This window comes from Vidua macroura, chromosome 10, assembly GCF_024509145.1.
Source record: "Vidua macroura isolate BioBank_ID:100142 chromosome 10, ASM2450914v1, whole genome shotgun sequence".
NCBI classification, from domain to species: Eukaryota; Metazoa; Chordata; class Aves; order Passeriformes; family Viduidae; genus Vidua; species Vidua macroura.
Window position 1 is genome coordinate 19,139,764 of NC_071580.1, and position 21,467 is coordinate 19,161,230.

Here is a 21,467-nt window from a genome sequence, read left to right on the forward strand (position 1 = left end):
CTGCTGTTTGGTATTTTATGACAAGCAGCTGTCACTTGGGCTCTTCAGCCTCTTGAGAGTGTGGAGATTTTTTGATTCTTGCAGCATGTCACCACTCTGTCAATAAATAAGCAGAGTGGGTCTACTCTACTATATTTGAACATTCCTGGATTTGGCACTGATCTTGCTAGAGGATAGAAGTATGTCTGCTGCTGCAGATACTCTATCTGATCCCATGTCAATCATGTATTTGAGTTTATAGCACTTTGTCTTCATTTCTATTCCTCTAGTACTTTCAGAAGTTCTTGATTTATCTCTACACTGTACTTGAACTCTAAAATGTGAACAAATCTAACTTATTCAGGCTGCAGAGAAACTTCTCCTGGTGCTTTTTTGCCCTGTTTGTCTGTGGAAGCAGAGAAATAATACATTTCAAAATCACGTATTCCCCATAATGTGTCTTGCTGTGTTTCAGGTCAGCTGAATACTGAAATACAGGAACTGTGGATTAGCCTGCTGTCCATTAGCATTAGGAACATCCCCAGTGGCAGTAGCTGCCCATTAGAAATGTCTGCCAAAGAAATGAAACAGCCATTCTTCGTTTTTCCTTCCATGGCTCCTTTTCCTACTTCCTTCCTTTTTTTTTTTTTTCCTTTTAGCTCCTTTATTTAAAAAACCACCCCAAAATCTTGATGAGTTTTGGATGTTTTTCTCCTTTTATTTAATGTCAGGGTAAATGAAAAAGAAACATGTAAATTTTGCTGCCATTTGCTGTTGGCTGCATTTGTTTTAATAAGGGCAGAGAAGCTGAAGTCTCTGTCACCAGGGTCCAGGACAGAGCATGTCTGGAAACAAAAGATTCTGACCTAGTGTGTGTCTGAGACTGAACCAAACGCACAAGTGAAAGTGAAGCTACTGCAGCACATAAAGTTTGTCACTGCTGTTGGAGAACAGCATCTGCCTGCTTTGGGCCCGCTGTGAACTTGGCCAGACAAAATAGGTGGAAGGGCAGAAGGTGAGGAATGTCTGCATCCTATCATGAATTGGAGGAAATGACTGTCTGCGCTCCGTGCGCTGGTGGGCTCCGCATCCTGCTGGCAGCCTGGCTAGCGCTGCAGGACACTGCACAAGGAGGAGTGAATTTAGCTCTGGTGTTTAAAATAGCTCCTAGGGATGAGAAGAAGAGCTTCAAAAATATGCTGTGGGTTTTCTGTTGGCTTTCTTAAACTAACTGGAAACTTTCTGCTTTCTTTCAGGAGCCTTTTTTACTCTGAAAACATTGCTGCTAAAAAACTCCAAACAGAAGGAGTAAATCCACTCAGCTTGTCAGGTCACTGGCTCAGTGAAACGGTGCTTTCATGAGGTGACGTTGGGCCAAAGTCAACTTTTCTTTCTCCTTTGTAAACCTGCAGCCAAGCAATGGGCCAGAAAATCTCAGGGAGCATAAAATCTGTGGATGTGAGGGAGCCCCCTTATAGACCCGTGAAACGAGAGCTGAGAGGCCCGGATTTCTGCAAGCCCGCGCGCCTGGACATGCTGTTGGATATGCCCCCTGCCAAGCTGGAGGTCCAGTACAAACACGCTTGGAATAACGAAGATCGCTCGTTAAATATATTTGTAAAGGAAGATGATAAACTGACTTTTCACAGACACCCGGTGGCCCAAAGCACAGATTGCATCCGGGGCAAGGTGGGCTACACGCGGGGCCTGCACGTGTGGCAGATCCACTGGCCCACGAGGCAGCGGGGCACTCACGCCGTGGTGGGCGTCTCCACGGCCGACGCGCCGCTGCACTCAGTGGGATACACGTCCTTGGTTGGTAGCAACAATGAATCCTGGGGCTGGGATCTGGGGCGCAACAAACTCTACCACAACTGTAAAAACCAGCCCGGGGTCACGTACCCCGTCTTTTTGGAACCAGATGAGTCTTTTGTACTCCCAGACTCCTTACTGGTGGTTTTGGATATGGATGAAGGGACGCTTAGCTTCATGGTTGATGGACAGTATCTTGGAGTGGCCTTCAGAGGACTAAAAGGGAAAAAACTTTACCCCATAGTCAGTGCAGTTTGGGGGCACTGTGAAATTACAATGAGATACATCAACGGACTTGACCGTAAGTGTTACCGCGTTTGCTCGTTGCCCTCTCAATTTTTCTAATGTAGGGGTTTTTCTTTCTCCTTTTGCTTTGGACAGTGTGCTGGGGGAGCAGATGGTTCAGCTGTGAGGACTGCACCCTGTATTTGCTGCCCACAATAAATATATCTGTGTCTTGTAATACATGGTATGGATTGTGTCAAAATACCTTCCTTTTTGACAGGCAGAGTGGCAAGAATTCTATGTTCAAAGAAGCTGAACAGGCTGAGAAAAAGATATTGAGAAGCTTCCTGGGTATATTTAACAGTAAAACTCTTGTTTACTGGAGGATATGTTTTAAATCTGTGGTTTCCAAATAGGATTTGTGGATCCTGTAAAAATTTCCTGTAGTAGTGGAAACTCTTACATGGTGTGCATAAACATACTTGAAGACTGGCCAGACAACTTTCTTTCTGTAGTTGCCTTCTCAGAACCCTCAGAAGCAGCTGTGGATCCCCAAGAATCTGGAAAGTCAGGTCAAATACTGCATTCAGCAGTTTTTCTGAAAGACAGCTGTGTTCCTTAGTTCATTTCAGAAGGTACTCTCTCAGGGTATTGTCCAGAAATCAAGGTTTTTGGATAAGCATGAGCTATTTTGGATCTAATGAAATTGTTACATAACAAGGAGAAGCATGTTGCTCCTGTGACCCCCCAAGCAGTGGCCCAGTAGAAGGTGAGTGGCAGAAGTGGGTCCTGTCCAGTTCTCCATGCACAGAAATGTGTGGGCTGTGCCAGGTCTGTGCCCAATTCACACACAGGAGCATGAACTGCCTCAGAACTCCCTGAACTGAGCCAGCTTGCAGGCAGAGTGAGCAGGCTACTGGCACACAAAAACAGGAGCCAAAATTTCTGTTTGGATGATCTTTAGCCCACCTATTCCTTCATGGTAGCTAAATTCAAAGAACATACTTGGAATAATATTTCTGTTTCCTTAGGGGATGTAACTAGAGATGTTAAGAGCAGGGGATCTGTTGCATGGCAGGGCTCAGTAGCTGCTGATAAAGCCCAGGGACCCCTTGCTGGTGAGGGCCACATCCTGCAAGAAGGATGCTATTCACTGTCAGCTGCTGGAAGCTGGAGAATAAAAGAATGGACAAGGTAGCAAGTGGAACTTGGTTTTTGTTTAAAACTGTATTATCTGAGGTGTAGTAGGAGCTACAAATATGAATATATAGAAAATAAATGACTGGGCAAAATGATCATGTTATTTTGGGCTCTTTGAATGGAACTTGGTCTTTCAAGAAGGCAGTAAGAGCAAGTGTTCAACACCTGCTTTTTAATTAGTAATTTCTAAAAAATTTACTATCCTTTTCCATTAGGACGGAGTGGTCTAAGATTTTTTTTCTGTCAAAAATTAATTCTCTGCTCATTAACCTTATATCTGACATACCAAGTAGAAACAAAATTAAATAGTTCAACCCTGCTTAAGATTACCTTTTCTAAACATCTGTAATAAGCTCTGGGGGAAAGACTTTTTATCCACAGAAGCCCTGCAGGTTTTACAGCTGATGCTAAACGACAGCTTCCCAAGTGCTTTCATACAGGGGAATATCCAAGGATCTTAAGTATTTTGCAATTACTGAGTCACTGCAGAATGATGTGCTGACAGTCTTTTTCTTGGATTGTGGGGAGAGAGACTTTTGCAAAAGCAGTTTTTATAATGCTGTGAATATCTGCCAAACTAAGCAAAGTACAGCTCAGCTTGGTCCACCACGTCCACACGAGGAATTGTTCTGCATTCCTTTTGTAGCTTTCACAGGGCTGCTCAAGGGAGCTCTAGGAAGATGAAAACACAGGAGGAGGATGTGAATGAGTTTGGTAGAAATTATAAAATAAAAGGGACTAAGTGGAGAAGGATAGCTGTGGTCTGTGAGATGGCAGAGAGAAAAATTCCCATCTAGTTTCTCGTGGGATAATTTTGCTGGAAGAGGCAGGATATCCCTGAGAAAGTCAAAGTCTCTATTATTTTTAAACACATGAACCCGTGGATAAAAGAAAACTTGTGAACTAAACTTTTATGTAAGCCTGAGTGTTAATCTGATCATGTGAAGAGGAAGTTTAAAGCTACTTTGCTATGGGGCAGTTTGACATCCTGGAATCACATCATTTGTTATCACATATTCACTGATCCATTACTGTCCTGCAACAAAAACAACATTCAAGAAACCAAATGAGCTTCTTTAGCTGGTGCTCCAGAGCAAACAGTCTCTTTACCACTAAAGGTGTTTCTATCCAGGCAGCCCTTGTGCAACAGTACAAATTTGGCTGTGGCACTCTCCATGTTTGCTCTCATTGCACTTTTGATTGCAGGTTTTTATAATTGCTTATTCTTGTGAAAATCAGAGCAAGTATTGAAGAGCAGTTGTGTTCACAAATTTAAATACATTTGAACATATATGTATGTGGGGAGTTGTTACTGTTTGATTCCTCTCTAACATTACCAAGCTCTTCTTTTTCCCTCCTTTTTTCCCCCTAATCTTTCTTGCCCCCCATTCCCTGGAATAATTTCCTACTCCTGAGTGCAGCTTTTGGTAGAACTGGCCATAAAAACTTAGCTGGTCTTGAAGCTGCTGTCAAACAGTGCCTCATAACTTTCTATTCAGTGATTGATTGTTGCCGTTCAGAATGCAAACCACAGCTTGTGATGGTTGTTTGTGTGGAGTCCTGCAGGGCAAGCAGAGACCTCCATGGCAGGGATTTCTAGTGTTTTCAATACTTGCTGCTTAAATTGAAGACCTCTGAATACTTTAAAGGCCTGTGTATTTCAGTTGCTTGGCAAAGAGTGAAAGGCTTTCAGGAATGGAAGAGTGAAAGGCTCAGATGATGGCTTTCATGCAGCTGCAATGAACTTAAACATACGTCACAGATGATGCAGACTTCCAAGTGTGTTAATTACTGCAGGGATGGCAGATTCACAGGAGGATAAGGCTGCAGGTCAAAGATCAAGGACCTGTGTGCCCTCTGGACTCTGGATATTGCTCCTAGAATAATGCTGTAATTAAAATCAGTTGTACTTCTGCCAGCTGCGTCTGATCCCCACAGTATTCTGCTTCAGAAACTACCTTGAACATCACATGATGATGATCTGTCACTTTACACAATAATTTTTTTCCCTTTTTTATTTTGAGAGACTTGGAGTTGCAACTGTTTTCAGGGTTTGGGAGGGACAGGACAGAGAGTGCTCATAAGAATTACATTGAGTTCTTCCCAGCACAAACTCCTTTGATAAAATGCTGTCAGTACCTACCACACTGTTTGCCTAGTTCCTAAGCTGGACAGAAGATAGAATTTTACATCAGTCTTCTGAATTACTGCCTATTGCAATAACTAGAAACCTCAAATAATATAAAAGCAGTAAATATTACTTTTCAGATCAGGATATGTGTTTGTTTACAAAAAGCTGGTCTATTTATATCTGGTGTCTGATGAGGAGTCCTGGAGACTGTTTATAGACTGGAACAGAGAAATAGCAAAACACTTCTGTGTAAATGTACACTGCAGATCATGACTGATCCGTTAGTGTTTAAACAAAGCATTGGGAGGACAATCAATATAACAATGCTGTGATGGAAAACTTGGTCATTGAGTAGGTAAACTGAACTCATTGCACTCTTTGCACTAAACCTCCCATAGTCCTTACTCAATTCTGAAAATAATTGTTGAGCTCAGGAAGTTAGAAGCATTTGTCTCAGAAGAGAAGACTTTACTTCCAAGTATAATTTGTGGAAAACATTTGTAAAATTTATATTTTATTGTTCTTGCAGGATGTGGCCCTCACCAGCAAGGGGTCCCTGGGCTTTATCAGCAGCTACTGAGCCCTGCCATGCAACAGATCCCCTGCTCTTAACATCTCTAGTTACATCCCCTAAGGAAACAGAAATATTATTCCAAGTATGTTCTTTGAATTTAGCTACCATGAAGGAATAGGTGGGCTAAAGATCATCCAAACAGAAATTTTGGCTCCTGTTTTTGTGTGCCAGTAGCCTGCTCACTCTGCCTGCAAGCTGGCTCAGTTCAGGGAGTTCTGAGGCAGTTCATGCTCCTGTGTGTGAATTGGGCCCAGGAAGAGTAGAGCAAATTCTTGCATCCTGGGTTGCCTGGGGAAAGGATGCTGATCCCTGTGGCTCCTGCCTCTCTTGGCTGCTGGCACTTGCAGCTCCAGGGAGGAGCTGGGGGTTGTTCTGTATTGAAGGGGGAGGGAGGAGAGGGCTCAGTGCACATCCTCTCTGCTTGCTGCTCCAGCTGCAGAACTTCTGGCTTGTGGGGTCTGTTCACTCCTTTTGCTCTCAGCTGTGCAAAGATCACAGTTTAACCCCTGAAACTCTTCTGGACCTGAGGCTCTGTGTGTTTAGCATTTTGAATTGAAGGTGATGCTTCTAAGCTAAAAGACCAATTTTGGAGCTATGCACAATTTCTTTCTCTTTCCTACTATTCTCAGTTTATTTTAATTCACATTGGTCTGTGTCTAACATACCACAATTGCTAGTTATAAACATACACTCTTCCCCTTGGAGGCTTTTTTGCCATAAAGAAATCTAAGTCAAAATTGTGACATTATTAACTGCCAGGAGAAATCCATAATCTCTCATCAGACTCTGGGTTTTCCCCCCTAATGGGTTTCAATTAAAAATTTTTAATAGACTTGGTTTTTTTGTTTATCTAAACTTGTTTTATGCTATTCATATAATACAAGACTCTGGAGGCTGCAATGGAAATAATGTACTCTGAAAATCCAGTATTGCTAAACCTTAGGAAGGATTTTCCCTACAGACATGCAGTCGGAGGATGAAGCTGCAGCAATTAAGCAGCCAATGCTGTGAAGAAGCAATCTTTAACTTTTGAGATAATTTAACAGGAAACAGCATTTTCAGTGGCTGCTTCAGGAGTCAGATAGCTATTGTTAGGGTTTTTTTGTCTTCTTCTAAATGAATTCCCGTTCCCTGGATTAAGTGCATTTTTTTGTCCTTTAATCCTAATTTGTTAACACTTTCTAATTAATTCTCAGCCTTTTCCCAGCAGGCTGAAACCACTGTATTGTCACTAGAATATGCTACTCTGCTAAGTGGCTTTTCACCCCAGCCACCCCCTGTCCCTTCTTGGTGGTCTCTGCATTACATCTCTCTCCCAGATACTCTTCATTTATTCAGTCCCCATTTCTTTCTTTCCTTCCCCAGCTGAGTTTCTCTTCTGTTGTCACACTAAGCAATAATAAATAACCTACCTTGTTTGTTTTTTTTTTTTTTTTTCCTTGTCCCCAACTTCAAGTAGTGCATTTTTGTTACTGGTAACTGTAGAAGATCAGGTGCAGTGTCACTCTTCTAGATAAGGACATTTCAAATTTAAGTGTGTGACTTTAGCTGTAATGATGAATGGGGTTTGTTTTATATAACTTTCCTGTTAAGACCTCCAGTGACAGAACCTCCTCTGACAATCTAAGGCACAGATCAGCTTTACAGTTAGCAAGTTTTTTGGTTTTATGGTTTGGGAGTTATTTGTGGATTTGGTTTCTTTTTTCCTTGCAGTCTTGTCTAATTTGTTTATTAGCAAGGGATCCAGTTATCATTGGCCTAGCACATAAGAAGGTGCTGGGATATTTTCTTTCAAGCTCAAAAGTTCCCAAGGCTAAGAGCAGCCATCAGTAGTCCACAGCTGGGCTGTGGATTCTTTGCATCCTGACATACCTGGTGTTTATTCGTCCCTCTCTGGTTCATAAAAGTGCCATGGCAACTGCCAAATCTACAGTTTTAAGGAAAAAAATGCTTGATAATGTGTTCTGATCATGTTTCCACTGATTTCCCATGTACCCTCTTTTTAAGAAATAAGTACCTTAAAGAGCAGTGACTACAGCTCTCTTCTCAAGATTGAAGTGAACAAGTTACACCATGAATATTGTACTTATTACACTAAAATAGCAACTTGATAGGCTTAATTCTTTCATGAATTTGGTCAAGCTACGATGGAATTGCTAAGCAATGTAAATTAATTCTCATAGGTTTGTATAAGAAGTGGAAGTTTGTAAAGGACTATTATTGTTGAATTTGCTCTATCTGTATTGCTTTTGGGAATTGTAGACTGTAAATCCAAGTTTCAGGGCAAACAGGGATACTACTGTCATGGAGTGAAATATTTATTTTATTGTCAAAATTGCACGTGCCTTTTAAATTTTGACTGTTTTCTGTTTCATACATGTTTCCTCATAAGTTATGTTTCTCCTTAAGATATTCCTTTGTCTCTCTAGCCATGGAAGTTTCTACCCTTCTGTAATTACAAGCTCTTTTTGCAGATGGCCTCTTTCTCCTAAATCCAGTGTAGCTTCTCTACTAGAGAGAAGCTACTAAACCTTCTTTACTAGAGTTAAACAACCTGATTTCTAGTTTGAGTTCAGAGAAAATTCCACTCTAAAAAAAGAGTGTGTTTTGGCTCACGAGTTCCTATACCAGTCTTCATATTACGGCAAAATTCATATTTTTTATGGTAAATTGACAGGCAATGGGCCTGAAAATGAGCATGTCCAGAGATGCTGCTGTGCTCTGCAGGTGGTTCCGCTGAAAGTAGTGCTGGTGCTCCCTGTGTACAGGAGAATAAAGTTGCACTAGCAGCAATGCTGTGTGGAAATAATGCTGAGGCTGTGAAGTGAAGTACTTGGAAGCTGGCAAACAGCAGAATAGGATTTGGTTTTTCTGCTGCTGTAATTCTGAGCTGGGCAGCCTTGTCCCACTATCTGGAGATAGTGTTTCACTCTGATAAAAGGTTGTAGGTTCAGCTGCAAATCATCCTTTTGTACTCACTTTTTCCTCGACTCTTTTCTCCCCAGCCCTGTATGTCCAGGAGTTGGTGTATTCTGTATTTCCCCAGACAGCCAGTGTGGAAACCCCCAGAGCGTGACAGTCCCTGTGTTCTCAGGTTCAGGTTTGTGCTGCCCTTTGAAGATAAGAGCAGAAAAACCCTGCTAGCAGGACAGCACTGGATCAAAGCTCCCCCTCATCTGCTTTGATTTGGCAATATTCCTTCAGTCTTTCACTTTAAACTGTTTGGGTTGGGATTGATGATCAAATCTGTCTTCTGGTCTGTTATCAAACCTGATTTTTGCTGAAAACCCTCCAATGCTAGAAGTGTGAGATGGGACATTTCAGTCTTCAGTGCTGGAACTCACTCAGGGTTGCAGCAGAGGAGGTGCTGGAAGTTATTGACAGAATTGAACTTCATGTATGTGTACTGAGAGGATGTGTTCAGATGATTTAATGTTAGCTGGTGATGAAATACAGAAGATAAAATGCTGACACTACAAAGAGAACTTCTCTTGGTGATTTCCAGAACACCAAGAACAGTTAGTCAAGCCTATACCTGTATTTTCCATGGTTATGCTTAAGACAACACATTTCATTTTCATACATGTGTCAAACTTGTGTCATGAATAGCAATATAAGAGTATATCCCTGCCTTCTGTGAACATTTCTTTCTGAAAGTAATGAACTTCCAGATGTGGGATATCTTTGGTTTCCCCTTCCCTTTTTTTTTTTTTTTTTTTTTTTTTTTTTTTTTTTTTTTTTTTTTTGAGAAGGTTCATATTAGCTCAGTCTCTACCAATTTCTTATCACTGGTTGTCCAAAAAAATTGCCTTATTCCAGAGAAGTGATTTGTATTAAACCAAAATGTATTATAAGCAAAGTAGGTAACATTAAAAAATGAAAACTTGTTTGACAGTTTTATTTCTCACAATAGACACTTTAATTTTTACAGCAATTTTTCCCCCCATTGGAAATGGGAATTCCATTTCTGCATGTGTTGGTTCAGACATGACATTTAAAGACATGGTGCTTCTGCTTTTCAATAAAAGTAACTAGAAAATTAATAATATTCTTGTGTGTGCCACCTACCTGCATGTCTATTCACTGTGTAACTGAATGGGCCACAAAGCTTTTGAGACAGCATCTTGAAGCTGAAAAAATCTACTTCCTCTTCCTTCTGGTTTCAACAAGTTTGACAGCTACAGTTTATGTGAGCAAGACAAAGTGATTAATTTCTTTTAGATCCTGCTGCATTCCCTCATTTCTTGTAGTGTTTACCTTTCATATTTTGGTATTCTCTTAAACATGAGCCTGTAATTGCTCTCAAAAATACATTTCTCTGTCCATCAGAAAAAAACAGAATGTGGAGTTATGCTAATGCCCTGTTCACTTGTTCAAAACCGAAATGCTTTATGCTTCTGAAAACTCCTAATTTTCAAGTGATTTGTATTATGTAAAATATATTTTGAAGATACTTAAAAAATATCTTTATGAAAGGGAAAATAATTTTTAAAGGCTTAGGAATTTGGTTTGTTTAGATCTGGTGCTCAAACAACCACAGCCAAGCAGTGTGTTTGGGGTTTCTGTACTGTCCATGACTGCTTCTCTTCCAGCCTTGCTTTTTGAGCTTTTCTATTCTTTGCAGTGTTAACTGCCACCCTGATGAATTAGCTCATGCACTTAAAATTTTTGTTATATTTTGACACTGGTGATGTCAAAGGCTCCCACTTCTCATGAAACAAGTGATGTTGGGGTGAGTGACTTGGGTTAGGTTGGTGTGGAATGTGTGCCTTGGCTCCAGAAGAAATACCATTTAATTTCTTGGTTCATACTGAGTTTCACAGCACTGGAAGGCCTCCTCATCACGTGTGTGGACTCACTCTATCTTTGTTGTTTTAACTCCAGCAGTTGCTTTAATGTGCTGTGCTGTAGCTGTGACTCCAGCCCTGCTGCATGCATGCTTGCCATATGTGTAAACAATTTGCTGATTTTAGTGGTATGACCTGCTGGCCTCTGCCTGTGTAAACAAATGGAGGCCAAAGTTCAGAGAGATCAGAGGGGAAACTTTAAACATCCTGCAAAATCTGCAGTCCATTAAGTGTACGTTAGTATTTGGTTACAGTCAATCCTTTTGTACTTCTGAGTAATTTGTTCATGGCATGTTTGGGAAAGGAGGGATGGCTTCACCTGGGGCTTGGGCTTGCACTGAGAAACCAGCTTCAGTGGTATTTTCTTGGAAAGGGAATGCTCACAGGTGCTTCACTTTTCATTTAGATTGAGATTTGAAAGTTAGGGTTGTGGGGACATTGGCCAAAGGGCTGTAGTGTGCAAAGAATGAATGATACGAGAGACCTGTGATACAAGCAACAGAATGAAATGTGTGGCAAAGAAGGGGGAAAAGCAAAGAAAAGGGAGAAGTGCCAGCAAAATCTAGAAAGATATACTTGAAAGAGCAAATGTGAATAAGGCACTAGTGCTTAAAAGGAAGAGAGAAGGCAGACAAGTCTGGAAAGAGGGTTAAAAAAAAAGATGCTGAGATTTTGACAGGAAATAAACCCTGACGTAGTAAGCCTAGTAGCACATGGAAAAGAAAGGTCAGGACTATCCAAGCTCTTGAATGGCCAGACATCCCTCCTGTACTTTCTTTACTCTCACCACCACTTTTTCCGGCAGGAGCTCTGAGTCCAACCCTCAGCTGTGTGATGTTAAGCACAGCCATGCTGAGCTTTCCTGGCCACTGCTTGTAGTTGCTTGTTACTTCTTTGTAAAACAGGCTAAGAGCCTGTATAAGTCAGAGAAACTGACATATGTTCCCTGTGTTTTTAGTATGAACTTTGCAGGAATCACTGTGATGCTATTGGCATCTCCCAGGATTGTTTGTTATTCATGACTTTACAACTGGAGTTTTCAATTTGAGTAGAAATGAGTGAGCTGTTAATATTTCTGGATCTGAGAGGCTAAATTAACTCTGCATATTTTTGAGTGACATATTCTTAATTTCTGATGGACTTCTATAAGTTTTTAAATGTTTTTTTCCCCCCTAGTTTTCAGGACTTACTGTAAATTTAAATCTGTTACTTCTGTGTTATAGATCTTGTGTCCTCTAAAATAATTTGCTAAACTTCCAGGTGTAGCTGATCATCAGGCAGATGTTCAAGGCATTTTATAATTTCATTTCAAGAATAAAGCAGAAATGAAATCATCTGTGATGCAAATGTTTTCAGAGTCCTGCATGTAACTTGATGTACTTGAAACACTGGAGTTCCAGCCTTTTAGCATCATCCCCAGCAGCATTTCAGATACTAAACTCTGATAACATCTCCAAAATGCAACTCAGTTAAGTGGGCAGCATCTGTATGCAAGCAGCAGCTTCCTGAGAATGTGATATTTTTCCTAAATCACTTATGCAGAGGAAGTTCCAGACTTCCTCTGGCCCATTTTTTCCTAACACCTTTAATACATAATGCATACATAGGCTATAATCTTAAAACATTCATGAAAATAAGTTTGTCTTTAAAACAGAACAGAGCAGGAACAAACCAGGATGGTTTGGACTTGGTACCAAAGGGGGTGATGCTTTCAGCAGCTTCCCTGGCCACAGAGCAGCAGTGCTGTACTTCTGATGCTCTTGATGCCTCAGCTCCTGGCTGGGTTGCACGTGAGGTGCTGCACACAGGAGCAGTTAGTGGTGACAGCTCTGCAGAGAAGGAGCTGCAGGAGGAAATGGCCAGGAATTGACTACTACAGAAAAATGAGTTTGGGGAGGGGTGCCTGGCAGTTTGGCTGCTGTCAGAGGTTCTCTCCTGGAGGGGGAAGCAGACCCTCTGTCCATGCTGCTTTAGAGCAAGAGGAGCCATTGCACTGTTGTGGTGGATGGGTTTCTCAGCAGCCCACAGCAAAGTCCTGGTCACCAAATGCCACTGCTCCAAGGAACTTCTCATCAGTTGGAATCACCATCTGCTTTCTGTTCCCCATATTATTGTGCTGATAGAAACTTCCTTAAAATGGCAATATACCAAGAAACATTTTGTGTATGAAATGTGAAGATGAAATCTAAGAGTCACTTTTACCGTGGTACACTAAATCACTTACTCCCCATGATTGTGAATCACTGTAATTTTGGTTTAACAGCAATTTACTCTAAGTTACTCATTTGCTTTATAAGACATCTTAACAAATTGTTTCAATAGGCATGTTATGTTAAATAGGAAAAAGGTTTGCTTTCTTAGGTAGAAAATAACAAAACATTTTGTAGACTTATTTGTTTTCCCAATCACTGACAATTCCTTGCAATAACAAATGGCATTGTTTGCTATTTTCCCCTCTCGTATGCTTAGCTACCCTTATAAGCAGGATAAGCCGTAGACCCAAAACCCTATCAACTTCAGCATCTTCTTGTTTTGTTCTCAGTACACAATTGCCTTCGCAGTGGTGATTTTTAAAAAAAGAGATTAGGCTTTTAAACTAGAACTTTTGGCTAACTCTGCGGTATTTATGAAGTAATGTATTAAAGGAGGTGTTTGGTAGGAGCTGCTCTTGGAGCCGGTGAAAATGAAAATCCAATGCTCTCTCTACTTGGGAAGTTGCTCAGTAATACAAAAAAACCCCACATTTATATAACCAACACAAGAGCACACATTAAGTGTAAAAAAACTTTGTTTTTTAAGCTTTTAGGATTAAGATTTTGAGCCAAAAAGGCAGATGGTAAATCCATTTCCCAATGCTAATCTGACAGTAATGTTCTGATCCTCTGTGGAGCTCAGTAATGCTGTGTGCTTCTGTGAAATCCACTGGCTGCTGGGAAGTGGTATCTCCTTGTGCAAGAAAGTCTTCTCTTCTTTAGCTGGAGATGGAGGAGTGTCTCCTTGTAGTGAGCAGGTGGGCAATGCTGTTTCTCTGCAGGAAGTATGATGACACGTCTTTTCAGAATTGGGGAAGAAGAGTTCCTTGGTGTCCTTCTCTGAGTGTACAGCTGTAAGCTGTCTTTCACTCATTCTTTCCTTTCTTTAATCTGCAAATGATACCGTCTCTATTTGCACAGATTTGAAAAATGGGCTCTGATCAGCTGATTCTGCCAGCTGTTTTGTAAAAACAGTATTTTAAAGTAGTCTTTGAGCTAAAATGTGAAAAATTACCTTTAAAGAAATTGGGGTAAACCAAGTGAGTTATACAAATGCAGTTGTGCAAAGCTGTCTAGATGTGTCTTGAACACAACCAGATTTTACTTGATCCCCTGAATAAACTCTAATACTCTTGTGTTTTTTAAAAAAGAACTATTTTCTTTGACTGTCAAAAAGTCACTAGTTTTGTTTAATGTGGAAAATCCTGATAAAGCTGATTCAATTTTAGAGCACTCCTTTAGCCTTGCAGAACAAGGAGGAGCCAAAGAGATGGATTTTGAGGTGGTAGATGAGGGAGGTACTGACTAAAGGCTCCTCTAGATCTTCTTGCTGCCACTGCTTTCAAAGACCTGTTCTTCTGTTTCTCTGTCCAAGTTAGTTGCAGTCACAGGAGTTTTTAGGGGCTCTTTGGTTTTGTTTGACAATTTTTACTCTGTTCTGCCTAGACTGCAGTAAATGGGTAAGCAAAGGGAGCCTTTTCACAGAAGGGCTGATGATCTGTATTACATGACACGTCCAAAGAATGAAGTGTTCTGGATTAAACAGGATTATATCTGTAATTTTTTCAGATCTTTATCTGGGTTATTTAAGGTAATAAGTTCCACATATGGCCACATTATAATTTTACAAATAAGTTTCTGCAGACAAAGCCAAACTATCTATGTTCCAAATGGGCCATCCAAGATGAATGGTACATATATTTCAGAGATATATAGATAGATATAGATATCTATATCTCTGTGTGTGTATGTAATTCTTATCCATTTTAGGGCCTTTCTTCAAATTCTCATAGAACACATTCAGCTATTTTTGGAAAAGTGAAACCAAATCCTTTATTAAACACGTAATTGTGTGGTGCAGACAGCAGTCTCCAAAGATGTTACTGCTCTTTTTGCCAGGAAATTGTAGCAGGGAATTCGATGCCTCCTGGGGCACTTCTGCCAGCAGTCTCCAGTCGCTTCCTGCCTCAAAGGGAAAAACAAGGAGCAGTAAATGATTTCTGGTTTTAATTAGGCTGACAACAATTCGTGCCCTGAAGTATGTTAGGAGAGACAGTCATTAAGTGTAGTGTCCCTGGAGGCATTTCCTGCCCCATCCGGGATTTGCTGGTGTGCAGCATCTCTTTTGGCTTTGTTTTGTGGTGACTCTGCAGCCCTCATATGGCCTTCTGTGTTCAGGCTACAGCAATTCTCACATCTCTCCTGTTGACACCTCAGACCTGCTTTGGCTGTGCTTTTGTATTTATCTAGATGTTCCAGTTAAGAAAACACGTATATTTTCAATTATCTATTCCACATTACGTACAATAGAGTCCACTACAGAGGACACCTCATCTAGTTTGTGCTCCCATTGATCCAGGCTGGAGATCTAGTGTTCAAATAAAGATTAAGTTAAAATTCTAACAAGAATTTGGGCTTTTGATATTAGAAACTCTAACAAAGGATAGTATGATTAGATAGGTGAATATATATGGCAATTATTTCATCGAAGGGAATGTAATGCTTTTTAGTTGTCTGAAGGTGGGAATGTGTGGAAGTAAGGGCAGTCCAATAGGTTTTGAAATTTCAGATACTTCAGAGAACCTGATGAAAGACTTGTATGTTGGTGAAGTTGAGCAGTTCTTTTGGGAACCTTCTTTAAAAACAGGCAAGAAAAGATGGAAGCAAATGGTCAGGTTCTAAGTTGGGAGGAGCTTATTAGTAGAATCTCTGCTGGGATCTACTCTGCTCAGTATGGTAACAGTGAATTGGAAAATAAGGTGAAGTAATTTAGACACAATCTTTTAAGGCAGATAAATCTAAACACAGGACTCTGAGCAGAGTCATTACTTGACATTAAAAAAGTAGGTGAGGTTTGGTGATGTTATGTGCCCAGTACTGTGTAACAGGATGGGGTGAGGGGAGCAAATCTACCTCTGTGTGGTGTGTGAGGAGTTCTGTGCAGGATGAACTGTTGCCACCTGGAAAGAGATCCTGGAGACACTGTGCATCATATGATGAAAATGTCACTCATGAGTGACCCACAGGGTGAATGTGATGCTGTGAATTGGGATAGAGCAGGGGAGTGGTGATATTGGTGTGGCCAGCTTGTGTCTTGATTACTGCACGCTCTCGTTGTCCATACCTGCCCTCTCCTACCCTTCCTTCCCAGATGCTAAAACATGTAAATAAATACCAAACTAAATAGGTACTAAAAATTAATAGTTTGAATATGAAGAAAAGCATGGCTTCTGCACAAGGAAAGAATAAATAAACCAGGATCTGACCAGTAGTCCACCTACATCTGTATCCAGTCCTCAACAGCAGCAACTACTAGCTGGCTAAGGGACAGTGTGGGAACTGGGTAAGCTTAGAGAGAGTGAGCCCTTTATTTCACTGATTCCTCTGAAGCTTCATTTCATCTGGGTGATTCCCTAGCCTCTAATCATCTGGATTTCATACTTTACCAGATGGATATGTGTTTAGTAACCCGTAATAGTTACTTTCCCAAAAGCTCTGGTCTTCTTCTGTGGAGCTATGTAAGCTTTTTGCATCCAGAGCACGTTGTGGCAGCTTACATATGTGTTATGTGACAAAACACCTCTCTTGATTTGTTTTGGCTTAACTCTTCAGCCTGAAAAATAACTGCAGAGAATATTAAAAAAATGCCTGTGCATTTATAAATGGCATAGAAAACATTGACTGTGGAAGGTTCTGTGTCAAAATCTGATGACAGAGGTGTTCCAGCAAAATACCAGGTGCCTTATTTAAAAAATATATATATATATACATTGAAAAAATCAGTCCTATAAATTATTGCACTGATATTATGTGAAAATCAAAAGTATAAATGGGCTTGAAAAGGAATGAAATATATTTATAAAGAATCTACTGATATTTATTGGGCATGCAGTCCAGTTACATCCTTCAGCACAAGAAATGTAATAAAATGGAAAACAAAAGAGTGCCAGGCAAATCATAAAATTATCTGTTCATAAAAAAAAGTTGGAATTTTATATGGTGCTTCCTCATATATTAAAATAAATACAAGATTTAGCTATGTGTTTTTTGAAACACCAAAAGGTAACAGAAGTGAATCTGTGATATGCACATTCTGTGATCTCTGGCAGGAGAGACAGGATAACGTGATATTTAGTAAAATGTCAAGTATTTCTGAAGAGCACTAAAGCTGATGCAGGAGTTGCAGCAGGGATTACAGGTTTGTCTGGTCATGTAAGGTGAATTTCATTTCCACTTCACCTCTATGAATAAGATGAAAATAAAATATGGAAATACTGCTGCTAGAATGATTTGATATTCTGTTTGTCACATGTGTTTTCCATTACCAAGTAAATGCTTAAAATACTTCCAGGAGACTGAAAGCAAGTTTTTGTCAGACACAGTTTATAAAATAGTTTCAACCACTTAAAATGGAAACAGCTTAAAATGGATTATTATAGGTAAGCCTAAAAACTGCCCTCAATAAAGATTAGACCATGGCAGAATTCCTGCTGTTGCTTGGTAGTGAAGTTAATTCTGTCCTTTTTCTTGAGCTGAATTTGGGCATCTGTTCACATTTAGGTAACCTTTAGACCTGAAAGGAAGCTGTGCATGCTGTTTGCAGGTATCCTTGTGGCTACTCACCAGCTGTTCATTCAGAACAGGTCACCACAAACTCACTGTAAATGTAAAACCTCCCTGGTGAAGAATGGGCACAGATCCTTTGCCTTCTCTCTCACTGCAGAAAGTAGAAGCAGCCCAACCTGTGAAGAGGGAAAATAGTCTGTTTAGAATGAAGTGTCTTATTAAGCCTGAGCTAAAAATCAGCTGTTAATTTAAACCCAGTACCAGTGCTTCAGCATAGCAAGGGAAGCAAATGCTGCCTCGTGACTAATTTTAGATCAACTTCATTAGACACAACTTTATAAGAGTTCTATTGGCACTGATCACATAACTGGTACAGTATCTGAAATAGGAATTGTATTCAAAAAATAGGGAAAAACAGCTATTGCTAAAATTGCTGATAGGTATCCTTGAAATGGCTTGCCTAAGGTGAGTTTTCTCTGATTTAGGGCAAATCTACCCTTTCTGGTCTGCTTACACCATGTGTGGATTGATTCCTTTTAAAGAAGGTGTATTTGTGTTGTAAACATTTGGTGACTGACACCAGTCTGCCCTGCCTTTCTGCATACAGTTGGACACTAATGTTCCACGATGTATCCTTGAAGTGTCATTTGGCAGGGGACAAAAGCTGCCTTTTGCCTCATGTCCTTGCAAGGCTGTCAGCCTAAGCCTTGGTGTAAGTTGGCTTTCTGTGGTTTGGTTGTGGAGCATAATTGCTGCTGAATCTGAGGGCAAGCAGTGAAGCATCAGGACACCCTTCTGGCAGTCAGTGAGGTTAGTGTGACTGTCTGTTGGAAATCCTCACCTCCACCAAAGCATTGCTAACAAATACATCACTGAAATAGTGTCCCAGTGGAGGTGTCTATTAGCAACACTTTGCTAGCTAAAAAAGATGGATTAAAAAAAAAGTTTATTTTTAACTTCCCTCTTTTTTAACCTGAGAAGGTTATTGGAAAAGATATTGAGTTTTTAGGAAAATTAGTTATGGATACCTTGGATCCCTGAACCAGCTGGGAGCAGTTCATTTGCAGATTGACTTATCTGCCAGCAGCCTTAATCTATTTGACATCCATTGATCCAGTCTATTAAAGAAGGTCACTTTCTTGTTATTGCCTGAATTTGAGCTTAAGATTCCAAACTGTCCAAATTTGGCAAAGTCTTTGATTAGGTAAAGAAGCCTTCTCCAGCTCAGAATGACACCACCAACCCCTGCCTTGTTTGTTCCAGGTTTTATCCTTCAGTAGCACCAGATGTTCTACAAGCTTAGTTTTCAGCAGACCTCCTGGGCCTGTTTATTGTCAGACTGTTGCACTGCAGTGTCAGGGAGGTCAGCAGTTGACCTATTAAAAAAAAAAAAAGTTGATTTCAGAGGAAAATAAAATGCCTGAAGTGACATGTGAAAGCAGTGTGCATTTTTAATGTTTAATTCTGTGTGAGAGAGTGAGTGAATGAGGGGATGTTTTGTTGTTGGCACCTAGCTTAAATTAAAAAAAAAATCAAACTGTGAGATTTAATTAATTTAGCGGGAGAACTTGCAGCAGCTTCTACATGACAGTTTAAAACCACACACCATTTGGGGTTTTTTATTTGGTTGGTTGCTTTAAACTGAGTGCTGTTTAAATCCCCTTTGCCTGGGGAGGCTGTGTTTTCCTGAGGTAGGATGCAGGGGTCACCCCTCAGCTGCTGGGGTTGTGCTTCAGCATTAAGATCTCTTTCAGAGCTGAGTGTGTGTCCTTCTAAAGGAGTTACCTAAGCTCTGTATATTTTCTACTTTTTTTGTGTCTCTAAATTGCTCTTTTTTCCCAAGTGTTGTTTATTATGCCCTGTAACTTGACAGTGTGGTCTGTGCAATCCTCCTCTACACTCCTTGCTGCTGTTTTATTGAGTGAAAGTGACCGCTTCAAAGACAATAATGTAACAGTGCTGTGATGATGTCAGGGTTTTGACACACTTCATGCTCTTTCTTGATGTTAAGGTCCTAATAAAGTGCCAAAAATACCCAGGAAGGGAACTGATAACATGTTGCACACATCACACGAAGGACTTGACTGTGAAAAGCATTGCTTTCCTTTTAATGTTGATGTTTTGGGTTTATTGTCTGGATGCAATTGAAAAAAAGAATCATCTACCCCCTTTTCTTAAAGAAATCTCTTTCCCTTCTCCCCAGCACTGTGGGACTTGGGTCACTTTTGATGCTCTGTTCATAGTTTGATTTTTCATCCTTTGCAAGCATTGAATTTGCTTTCTCTTGGGAAAGTGAAAATACTGAAGTAAGCAAACTTGGACTGCAGTCTCAAGATAAGAAGGGACTTTGAGGGTCAGTGTTGTCCAATGACATTTAATCCTTGACTAGATTGCTCCCAGAGCATAGGAGCTAAGTTTAGATACTGAGGCTGTGTTGAACATACTGAGTTAAGCTTAGAGGGGGAAGAAAAGTATATTAAATCACACAGGACAACTCTTTGTGTTATTTGTAATGCTCATGTTTTCAAGCATCTGAGAGAATAACATCTGTATTAATGAAACTGTAATAAATCCTGGACTGTAAAGAAAGGAGGGTAACTTCGTAGTATGGTCACTTTGGGCCACAGGATGATTTTTGAAGATAGAGTTATTAAATTTGTTTTCATTAAGGAAATTATTTGAGCTTCATATTGGGATTGACTCCCATTTAAGTAGTCATCAGCAAACTTAAAAAATTAGAAATATTAAAAACGGACAGAAGAGGCTTTTGTATAAGAAACAGTTTTATCAGATACTTTTTCTTGTTGTTACTCTCCATTTTTGAAGCATTTGTTTACTGCATTAGCTCTCTGTCCAAATTTTTATTTGCTATTAAATTCTATTACAAAGCTCTTTTGACTGCAGTACTGCTGTATAGAAATACAGACTATATTGTTAAGACATGTCCTGCTTGACATTGCTTTATTACAAAGGAACTTTTTGTGGAGAGAATGGCTGTCTGTCTTGCTTTGGGTAGCTGAGATTACTACAGCGTTAACATGGCCATGTGCTCCTAGGAAGTTCATAAAGCAAGGAACAAAGCTTGGCACTTCTTGAGCTGAAGAGCTTGTGTTGGGATGAGGCCAAACTAAACACCTCCACATTTATGATTTCCATCTCTCCTCAGCTGTTGGGGTTCCCTGGCACTTCTACCACTGCTCAGGGGCTGCCTGCAGGCACTGTGGATCCCACTGTTGTGTGAACAAATACTTGAAGAGCATCTGGGGAGAAATAAAATTCCAATTCTTTGACCATTTTAAGAGAAACTTTATTGCATCTGCCTTGACAAACAGGCAATTCCTGTAGGTGAGGGATTGCTGTTTTCCATGAGAGGAAGTGTTGAGAAATGTGTGGGCGAATCCATGCATTTTTCTATTGCTGTTTAAATGGGTACTTCAACATTAGATTTTAAAAAATGTGTAAACCAACCAGCAAACCATAAATCCTTATTAAAACTCACTGAAATTGTTGAAATGTGTATTTTTCTTGAAATCACACTCAAGCCTTGTTTGTTTCTTTCGGTTTTGTTTTAAAAAGTTCGGAAAAGTTCACTGTTCAGAAAACTCTACATCAAGTCCTATTCAGATTTTTCTCTCTCCCTCTCCATATGCCTACATATTTTTATAGGTATAAATAATAACCATAACATTCTTGAGCTTGAATAACCCTCTTCTGTCTTAGTCCATCAGGATGAGGTTGCCCTCATCCCTGTTGTACTCAGCTGTCTTGCTCCACTCCCTGCATGGTTCAGTGCTCCTGGCTGAATGCTCCTCCAGCCAGAACCCACATCATGCTCTAGGAGTTGGTATTCAAGGAAAAAATGACAAGAAAGAGCCCTTTGA

General features: G+C 40.2%; 1 protein-coding gene across 16 annotated transcripts in view; it reads left to right on the forward strand.

Moving 5' to 3' along the window:
* Positions 1-21,467, forward strand: part of SPSB4 (splA/ryanodine receptor domain and SOCS box containing 4) — a 158,818-nt gene that overhangs the window by 99,810 nt on the left and 37,541 nt on the right. For all 16 annotated transcript variants that reach the window (XR_008438581.1, XR_008438580.1, XM_053986187.1 and 13 more), the window contains one exon: positions 1,236-2,092. Coding sequence is in view for 14 of the 16 variants with exons in the window: in XM_053986187.1 (XP_053842162.1) it covers positions 1,399-2,092 (694 nt within the window). In the remaining 2 variants the exon portion in view is untranslated. The remainder of the gene's footprint in view (positions 1-1,235; positions 2,093-21,467) is intronic.